This window comes from Mustela putorius, unplaced genomic scaffold (assembly GCF_011764305.1).
Source record: "Mustela putorius furo isolate JIRA1106 unplaced genomic scaffold, ASM1176430v1.1 tig00000224_pilon_pilon_pilon, whole genome shotgun sequence".
In the NCBI taxonomy this organism is placed as follows: domain Eukaryota; kingdom Metazoa; phylum Chordata; class Mammalia; order Carnivora; family Mustelidae; genus Mustela; species Mustela putorius.
The window spans coordinates 20586439-20597177 of record NW_025421321.1 but is presented as its reverse complement, the minus strand read 5'-3'; the positions used below and the strand labels follow the sequence as shown (position 1 = coordinate 20597177).

The following is a 10739-nucleotide window of genomic DNA, read 5'->3' as shown; positions in this document are numbered from 1 at the left end:
TGAGTATAGCGTGTCCTTTCCCTGTGCTTTGTTATCTAGGTGACAATATCAGTGGATGGGATTCTTACCACAACGGGCTACACGCAAGAAGATTATACCATGCTGGGGTCTGATGACTTTTTCTATGTTGGAGGCAGTCCCAGCACAGCAGACCTTCCAGGGTCACCAGTCAGTAACAACTTTATGGGCTGTCTCAAAGAGGTAAATATCACTGTCACCAGAATCATTCCTAATCCATGATCCCATCATTTCAGATCCGGACTGAGAGCACCTTTGCTGAAGACCCAGTGTTTGCGGAGTCAAAGGGCACAACCTTAAATTCAGTATTCTGCTGTTGATGGTATAGGGTTGGGGGAGGGAGGCAGCTCATGGGACATGATGAAGGAAAGAACTGCCTCTTCTTTCATAGTCTGTAAGTAAGTCACAGTTGAGTTCTGCATGGGAAGTTGTGTACTAGCTATAAAGGAAAGTGAAACAAAGAAAGGCAGGAGCTAGAGTTAAGTTCAATACCTTGCTCATTTTTACTTAAGTGTCTTAGATGTTTTTAATACAGTGGTGTCTTGTTTGATCATTACAAGAAAAAAGAAGAAAAAAATTAGGAAACAAGAGAGAGGTTACATCAAACAAAAACAAAATGAGCCTGTGTGATGAAATAATTTTGTTCTTATGTTTGAAAAATATCCCAAAGGAAGTGAAGCTGTTTCATTTAAGATCTGATGAGCACACTTGATATTTATCTGAACAAAGCTATCAGGCTAAAAGATATCAGTAATTTCATCCCTCGTACTCAGCTGTCCTTATCTGTTATAACTCTTGATAAAATTAGAACTTGTCAGGGTATGGGGAAAAAAGATTGGGAAGTCCTTGAATCTCAACTTATATTAATTAATTTATTTATTTATTTTTTTTTTGGCCATGAATCCTGCCTGTTTTCAGTCAGGTAGAACTCAGTTTCTTTTGGCTGCTAGAACCAGAGATTTCTCTTGTATTGTATGGCTGCCGTTTAATGGTGTAAACCTCCAAAATGTAAAGTGTAATCAGTCAATTTATGAGTGATTATTCATGGTTGCTATTGGTAAGCAGTTACATACTTTGGTTTATTCTGAAGAAAATCCTCCAGTCATATAAACTTGATTCAGGTAAGCATCAGTGAAAAACAGCCACTGCTTACCATACTCTTACCTCCCCTCCATGTATGGGAACATACTGTATGGGCTAGTAGTGGCTTGATATAGAAAAATCCTAAGAAGAATTTGAAAATGCTCATTTTAACAAAGACAAGGAGATGCAGTTCTGAAAAGTTGAATTTAACCATACTTTGTTGGGGGAGGGGTCAACAGCCTCCCACTTTCACCCTTTATAAATATGTAGTATGACCCAAGACTATGCTAAGTTCTGTGGGTATAATAAAATAATTATTATTTTCATTATCATGATAATAGCACTGGCATTTTTTGAACTCTTATTTTGTGCTGGATGTTGTCCTAAGAGCTTACAGGGATCTCCTCAATATAGGTAGTCATTTTATCATTTGCATTTTTCAAGGGATGTATCAGGTTTTGGAGCAGGTAAGTTTCTTGATCAAGTCTCATAGCTAACAACTATCAAGGCATAGAGCTTAATCAAATGAGTCCAATGTCAGAGTCTGTTGTGCTCTTAACTACCATAATATACAGTGTCCCAGCAGACACCTTTGTTTTGGTCCCTGCCATGGAATATTGTGCAAACTCTCAAGCTGCTTACAAACTGAAATGGCTCTTAGAAATGTGTAATGGACTGTGAGGGATGAGGTATTAAGTTGTGTGGCAGAGTTATATCCTTTGGAGTCGGAGAGAATGAAATGAGTGAGAAATTTAGTAGACACAGAAGATACACAGAAGAGTAAAAATGTGAGAATCTTGATGGATGGCTATGGTTTGGATAGGCAGGGGATAGATTAGGGAGAAACATGGTAAAAATAAACAAAAACCAAAAACCCAGAAACCAGACCTTATGATAAGATGCCTACGATCCCCTTCCGGGAAAGGGAATTGTGAAGGGGGGTGGGGGCACAGAAACCACACTGCCACTCACCCACCCACCCTGTTTCCTCACTTTCACTGTGAACAGGACAGCCTACAGTTAGCTCCTAGGCCCAGCTTCATCTGTGGCAAGTCAGTCCAGCTGTGGCCTAGGGAAAGGAAAGGGGATCTAAGAATCTTTAGCAGAAACATGATGGTAGCTAAAGAGCTCTTTTGGCTATCCAGTAAAAACATGAGATTTTCTGCTGTGAACACCCTCAGCTGAACCTTGTCGTTTTCCGATAGTTCAGTGTGGCAGGATGACTTTTTGAGTGTAGGAAGCCTCAGTGGATTGCCATGATCTGAAATGAGAGTGTCAGATTAAACTGTGTGTCAAATTAATGTTGTAACGTTCAAATGTTAATGAGTGGTAGATAGATTTTAGAACTCATCTATTTTTATTTGGTTTTTGAATGTGTTAAAGTTAAAGTCTCTGCCTTTGGCTCAGGTCATGATCCCAGGGTCCTGGGATCGAGCCCCGCATCGGGCTCTCTGCTCAGCAGGGAGCCTGCTTCCTCCCCTCTCTCTGCCTGCCTCTCTGCCTGCTTGTCATCTCTCTCTGTCAAATAAATAAATAAAAAATCTTTAAAAAAAAAAAAAAGAATTATTGATCATTTTAGTTAAATATAATTTTTCTGGCAAGCAGTTTTTGAGTGACCACTGCACCAGGAAAGGGAATTGGAGGAGCGTGCAGAAAGATCAATCACATCGGTGAGGAGCTTAGAGTCTGTCTGAGGACACTTACTGCCCTGCCCATTTACTTTAAGCTACTTGGGAAAGCATTTTAATGTATAAAAGTATCACAGTTGCTTCCTGGGTGCTCATTAGGAATTTTTTTTTAATCTTCAAAAATAGATGAAAATCCCACTAATATGTGTTTCTGTCCCAATATTTTGACCATGAAGGCTTCTGTAGTAAATGACTTACAAGGAAGGGTCATGCCACTCCCCCATTTTGCATTAAATCTACTAAATTTTAGTAGAATCTAAATTTGCATTAGAATCTACTCCCCCTATTATGCATTTCTTAGTCTCTTTGTACCTCTAGAATGCTTTGAAACACCTATTTCCCTCCTGAGTGCAGATTATTTAATACAGTTTATTGGTAGGGAAATGAAAGTGAAGAGGGAGGAAAGGATTGTCTTCAATAAAACAACCTAGAATCTTTTATTTGAAGTTTGTTTTTAACCATATGTACCTGCTGGAGGTTTTACAATCAGTTATTTGAGTGGAGACACTGCCTGTGTGAGACAATTTAGAATGTCGCCACTAAGTCTTTTGGGATAAGCCTAAGGAGGGATTGTAGAAAAAAAGAAAATAGTGAAATGCTAGGGGGAATTAAATCCCTACTGAAAATTTCATCAACCTAATTAGATCAGCTCAGCCTTTAATTACACTGAGAATCTTTCAGCACTACAAATTTGGAAGATGCTACAACATGGATGAGATTCAGAAAATATCCTCTTATGTAAGCATCCCTCCCTCCACCCCGTTAAAAAAAAAAAAAAATAGTTGATTCTTCCATAGAATCAGTGTGGTCCCCTCTGCCATTTCCAGTGGCAGTTCTGTAATTCCCATGGGGTACCAGCATCAGCACTGAAAAAGAGGTACACAATATCCTTTGTGCAAATACCCCTTAATTCCTAGCTTTTTTCTTTTAGACAATTGTGAAGGCTTCCCAATTTAAACTCTTCTGTTGTAGAACCAGATCAGTAAGTGTGTGTCCTCAGGTGTCCTTCTGTTCTTATTTCCTTCATTGCTCAGGGAAGACTGGAGTGTCTGTCATTTACATGTAAGAACGAAGATCCATGGCAAAATTTGCATTTTAAGTTACCTTCCTGAGTTTGCCAGAGGAGGCTTTGTGACCTCTTGTAGAAATTTGACCTAGGGGGAGCTTTGGAGGGTAAGGAGGTCTTCACTCATGTCTGTAAATCATGCAGCTTGGGAAGAGCAAGGACTCGTTTAGGTGAGAGGACCTTCTCATAGGAGCTCCACAGTCTTAATGCAACACATTTCTCCTGAGGTTTTCATTTCCTCCAGAGTCTTCTGGGTTGGAGGCCCTGATACCTATATGTACCTTCTTTCTGCCTTTGCTCTCTTCCTGTGCCATCACAGCCTGTGCCTCACTAGGTAGCATTTGACAGGTTATGCTATTATTTCCCCAGGCCTCCTTCACTCTCTCAGGAAGGGAACTGCATTTTGCATTTCCTTGTCATCTCTTCCTAGACATGTCCCATTCAGATCGGAATATTTTTTTTATTCACCATATTATTAGATAACTAATAAGTAATTTGGGTAACTAATATTAGATAACCAATATTACTACTATTATTCCAATATTAGGGATAATAGCACCATAACTATTTGGTAACATGTCCTCACTTGAGCTAAGCATTTGAAGTTCGGTTCTGTAACAATCCTCGAAATAAAAGACTGCAAAACATAGGGATTCCTGCAACTCAAGGACTCACTGTTTGGCTTGGGGCTGACTTTCTAGAGGAAGAGTCTTGGCTTAGTGATGCCTAAGAGTGCTCGGTTTTGTCCAACTGGAAAGGAGGCAGGCTGGCCTGCAGTGTTCTGGGCACAGGTTCTTGTCTAGAAAGAAAATAAGTTTTCCCCATCTAATTTAAAACACAGAAGATGGCAGTTTGCTTTTAAAACTGTAACAAGAAAATGAGATCGAATTTGTGGGAATGTCAAAGAAATTGACAAATCTTTATGTGCCATTAGGCCCTGTCTAATTTCTTCAGATCTTGGAAGTACTGAATACTGAATACTGAAATGTGTTTTATCTCTTCTGCTGTAATAAAGTGTCAGCACTAAAATGCAAACAGGTCAATTACCTTTGCCTCATTTCATTTGCAGGACAGCAGATCACAGCTTTTTTTTTTTTTTTTTTTTTTTTTTTAAAGTCAGGAGTCTTTTTCCTTTTAAGGGTGTTTTTCCAAGAACCCATGTGAGGTAAAAATACTAGTACTACTACTGATAATATCCCCCAGAGTCCTGCAAATGATGACTCTTGAGAGCTCAGCAGAACCCACGTCTCTGAGTGGTGAGGTTGAAAATGACCTTGGGGCATTATGAGTTCAGTGCTCATGACGATTAGATTGCTTTGCCTCAATGAGACTATCCAAATAAACTCTAGTGACAGAAGCTCTGTGGTATTTCTGTCTAGGATTATACTAGACACTATATAAAGGGATATTAAAAGTCAGAGCTATGAGTGAAAGGATAACATAGTTGGTATATCCCAGAGTAGTAATAATAATGTATTAATCATTTTCTATTTCTCATATAATATCTACAACATTCTGAATTTCCTAACAGGTTTATACTAGGGGCATCAGCAGCACAGCAAAAATAATGTACTTAAAAAAAAAATGGAACGGTGAAATAATTTGATATTTACTATTTCAAGCTTAGCAGCAAGAGAATCTTGGAAAAAAAGAATTGTGTGTGTGTGTGTGTGTGTGTGTGAGAGAGAGAGAGAGAGAGAGAGAGAGAGAGCTTAGAGCATTTTATCTTTAGTACTGCTTTTAAATTAATCCCATAATGGGGTGCACTGCTATTCTTTTCAGTGCTCTGTATATTCAAAGGTAATACTCTGAGCATGACAATAGTTGCACATTAGTATTATTCCTACCTGACAAAGGACATGAAGACAGGAGAAGTTAGGTAACTGACCTAGGAGAAAACAATGACTTAGTAGCAGAGCTAAGTAAGATCTGAACCTGAATAATCCGACTACAGAATCCTTGCCTTTAACTGCTTCTATGTTGCTTCCTCTACTCTCTTCTCATTTCTTTTTCTCAATATTTTTATTAAAGTAAAATTAGATGAAATGATCTTTTCTTAAAGGTTTATTTCTTTGCTTTAGAGAGAGAGAGAGCAAGCAGGGGAGGGGTAGAGAGAGAATCATCAAGCTGATACCCCACTGAGCACAGAGCCTAGCAAGGAGCTTGATCCCAGGACCGTGAGATCATGACCTGAGCCAAAATCAAGAGTCAGCCACCCAACTAACTGAGCCAGATGCCCCAGATGAAATGACCTTTATAAGAAGCTTTAGGGGAAAGGAGAACAAACAAACAAAAAACACAACAACACAGCCTAGATTGCTAGGACATTGAAGATTGGTCAAAGAGGGAGGGAAAGGAGCAGGAAAAAATTTTGTGGATGCCCAGTTAGTTATGCATGAGCTTCCCATGGGATTATTTCTCCCACGGTCTTAGCTGGTACTGAGATATTATCGCCATGAGCCTCTTCTTTCCTTTAATAGCCTACATAGCTTTCCTCCTCTAAGGGGGTAAATAAGATAAGAATGCTCGTCCTAAATTTCTGTACTCTGTAGCCAACCATATAAGCAAGGATACACAGAAACCACATTTGTAAGTACTTTGTAGGCTTCTATGAAGTATTGGCTTCATACATTGCTAAGACTGTTTCCCTCTGCACATTGTAGCCTTGAGGACAAAGCAGAAAAGCAATTGGGGCAGAAACCAGGCATTTTGCCATAGATACTCTTCAAGACTGGGTTCAGGGAGTCCCATCTGCTCAGGTCCCCAAGGAAGTGGAATTCAGCTCTTCAGTTTACAAAGCATCTGGTGAGTCCTTGCCTGGAATTCAGTTTTTTGGACGTAGCAGCCTCCCTTCCAGGGGACCCACAGATTTTTATTTCCCATCAGTTTTGGCAGAAGCCCCCATAGCCTGGAACTATATCAGCAGTTGGCATAATGGATTGTAGTGCTTTCAAATATCAGGCTAGCATAACATTGTTTGGTAGGGGGTTCAATGACATTTTAATTCTGAGGACGCGATACATTTTATAGAAGATGACATTTCCTAGCCCAGCAGAAAGCAGTAATGAATAATGTCTAAGACTGAACATCTCCTCTTAATTTCAACACCCACTAGAATATCTTGTTTAAATTGTTCCATTTGCTTACACATTAACACTTGCATGGGTGCATTCAATGAGTCAACATTACTTAATACCCACTATGTGCCAAGCTCAGTACCAGACACTGGGGACACCCACTAGAGCCCCGACAAAGAAACAGGTAATTACAGGTTCTTTAAGTAAGGTATAAAAAAGTGTTCTAGAAATACAGCAGAAGCTGTAGTTCATTCTGTCGGGGGAAATCATACCACTTCAAAGAGAAGGTGACAAAGTAATCCAAGTTGTCCTGTCTGTCTCTCTTTGCTCAACTCTCTAATGGGTGTGCTATTATATGGGATTGAAACACAATTAATTTGCTCCACTCTCAGAATTGAAAAAGAATAGGAAAGACAAAGTGACTATAAAGGATTAGAAAACACATTACAAAGAAAAGTAAAAATTCCATAGAAGTGCAAGTTTGCACTTTACCAAGTTTGAGCCATATTTTAAAAATCTGAAACCCATTTAAAACAAATTGAATATTTTGGAATTTATCTGAATTTCTATTATGAAATGATATACCCTATATACTTTAGTTCAAGTGCTATGTTTGGAAGAAAATTATTCCTGTGCACAATAATTAGTCTTTTTCAAGAGAATTGTCACTATTGAGACACATTTAAAACAAATTAATTACTTTAAAATAAAAATAATTCTGGTATCATTCAGAAACATATGATTTTAAATAATAGGAAAATGAGATTTTTGTCTTTGTTGAGTAAATATTCTCTGTACAGAGAAATTGGTGACTCTAAGGGTTCAGTTTATTTCCCTGAGTATTATATGACTATGTCCTATATACCAAGTTCCATACAATGTACCAGGATATAATTGTTTTAATGCATGTTGTCTAATCAGGGCCTTTTTTTTTTTAAGGTTTTTTGTTGTTTTTGTTTTTGTTTTTAAACAGACAGAGATCACAAGTAGGCAGAGTGGGGAGGCAGGCTCCCGGCTGAGCAGAGACCCCGATTCGGGGCTTGATTCCAGGACCCTGGGATCATGACCTGAACGGAAGGCAGAAGCTTTAACCCACTGAGCCACCCAGGTGCCCCTAATCAGGGTCTGAGTAATTGAATTGCCTTTCGAATATGAGTAGTTTTTCTGAGCCCAAGTTTGCGAATAAAATCAAATGGGGATGACAATAACCAGTTGGAGATTGGTATTACCCTTAACTAGGTGAGATGAAAGGCTTTGAAGACAGACAGATCTGGGTTCAAATTCCGACTCTCCCTAAACTTGGTCTTGTATAACCTCAGAAAAGTTACTTTTTTGTGCTGCAGTTTTCTTCTCTCTAAAGGATTAAGTGAAACTATGTAACTGAAGCACTTAGCATGGTGCCTGGTACACAATATTTCATTCATTAGTGAGTAGTAGCTATAATTATATTGCAGAAAGGACATGCAACCTATATATGCTTCATGGAGACATGACCTATGTAGGCACAACGGGCCCCACACGTATTCTTGGTTTAATATCTTCCTGTTGCCATGTTGAGATTCCTAATAACTTCTGAACAAGGAGCTCCTTATTTTCACTTTTCCCTGGACCCTACAAAGCATGAGGATTTTCCTGATTACAGATGAGTTTATGAGATTTGACACACAGTATCTCACTTTAAAAGTTAGCTTTGTGAGGAAATCGAATTAGCTTGGGAATCACAAATTATTTCTAATGTCATTAAGGCCACATCAAGAACACATAAAATAATTCAGAAAACCTCTGTTCAATGATTCTCATCCCAGTGTGCTTTCCTGGTTTGTTTCCCTAAATTATAAAATACCCACCTTCTGCTGCATCAGAAATTAGTAAAGCTAATTGAGAAACTCAATTTTTTTTTTTGGAAAAATGTGGGTATCTTATGAAGAAGTGGGGAGAGTCTGTTAATCTTTATAGTTCACATACTTTTTTTTTTTAACCTTTTAAAGATACTATCATCATCAGATTTCAGGTACCATTACTTTTCAAAACAATTGCTGTACCCTTACTGGTGTCTACCACCTGTAGACAAAGCAGAGCCTCAGATGGGAGACTTAAATGTTTGAAATAGCAAATTAACATTTTCTTCCCCAGTGTCCCCAGGCAAAATAAATATGGTCACCGAAGATTGACATCAATCCTTCACTATCATTACCTTTAGTTATTATTGATTAATTATATGATTATGTATTGATCAATATATTTATATAAAATTCCATAGAATTTTATATAAATATAAAACAATAGCATGCAACTAAAAGCTGTAGTTTTGGAGTAGTTTAAAAATAAATAAAGCCCACCAACCTCTGTTAGCCCCTTTAGGGACTTACTCCTCCTGGAGGCGTGGCCTGGAACCAGCAGCATCAACATCACCTGGGAGCTTGTTAGATGGAAAACCTCATGCTCCTCCCATGATCTACTAAGTCAGAATCCACAATTTAATAAGATCCCCAGGTGATTTCCTATGCAAATTAAAGTTTGACAATCACTGAGCTAGAACACCTCCACTACCATATTTTATTGACATCATTGACTATAAGATGCACAATTATGTTAAAGTCACTAAGCACTGTCAATTAACCTAGGTTAGTATGCATCTCAGCTGACACTCAGATCTGAATTTTAAGGATCTTAAAATATAAAACAATGTACAACCTAGTAGCTTGGTTGTGGCTCTGAATCTTATAGCCAGAGCCTCAGCATCTGAAAGTGCCCTGATCCTATGGAAAATCCCCCAGGCTTAGTTCCCTCCAAGGCCTTGTATGGGGTCAACCTTCTTTTCAGAGATGGACATCAGAATCTGATTACACTCAGAGCAGAGAAGCCACCAGGACACACATAGGGCCAGTCCCCAACAGTTTAAATTTAGGGATGAATACAGTCTTGGGATGAGTCATATTTACTATCCAAGCAATAAGCTTTCGCTCTGAAATCGTTGGAACTAAGCCCATGACCATTAAAGTGAAATTCCTTCCTGTTTTAATAACAATTTTAAACTAGGTCTCTTAACCTTTATTTCACTTTAGGAGTACTGCTTTCATAAGCAGAATTTTTTCCCTTGCCAAATGCTAAGAATTACTGTGTGCAGGTTTACTTGGGTTAATTGTCATTTTTGCATGGTAATATTCTTATGCTGAATTATATATATATATATATATATATATATATATATATATATATATATATTCTTTATGTATTTTTTAGGCCATGGTTTCTGTAGGATTATTTTGCCTTACCACAATTTGCTAACTTAAACAGATTTCTATGTATTTATTTACATTTTAACAACTTTGTAATATAATGGATTATGCCCTAAAAGAAGTAAACTCTTGGGCGCCTGGGTGGCTCAGTGGGTTAAGCCGCTGCCTTCAGCTCAGGTCATGATCTCAGGGTCCTGGGATCGAGTCCCGCATCGGGCTCTCTGCTCAGCAGGGAGCCTGCTTCCCTCTCTCTCTCTCTGCCTGCCTCTCCATCTACTTGTGATTTCTCTCTGTCAAATAAATAAATAAAATATTAAAAAAAAAAAAAAAAAAAAAAGACCATTTGGAGAAACACAGCTTCTGCAGCATGAATTTTAATAAGAGCCCCCTAGAGGCAGCTAAGAAGTATGGCACCTTTCTAAACTGATTATAGAGCTGTCTTTAACGGACAAAAATGAGAAAACCATTAATCCCAGGAAGAGTATGCCATGTGATGTATATAAATAGATGGGTCTATCTGAAGCATGGTGACTGCAGACCTTTTACTAGAGAAGGAGATTTCACAGGC

General features: G+C 38.4%; 1 protein-coding gene across 24 annotated transcripts in view; it reads left to right on the top strand.

The window, feature by feature from the left end:
* Nucleotides 1-10739, top strand: part of NRXN1 (neurexin 1) — a 1166360-nt gene that overhangs the window by 449413 nt on the left and 706208 nt on the right. For all 24 annotated transcript variants that reach the window (XM_045077824.1, XM_004752835.2, XM_004752837.2 and 21 more), the window contains one exon: nucleotides 40-201. In XM_045077824.1, coding sequence (XP_044933759.1) covers nucleotides 40-201 — 162 coding nt within the window. The remainder of the gene's footprint in view (nucleotides 1-39; nucleotides 202-10739) is intronic.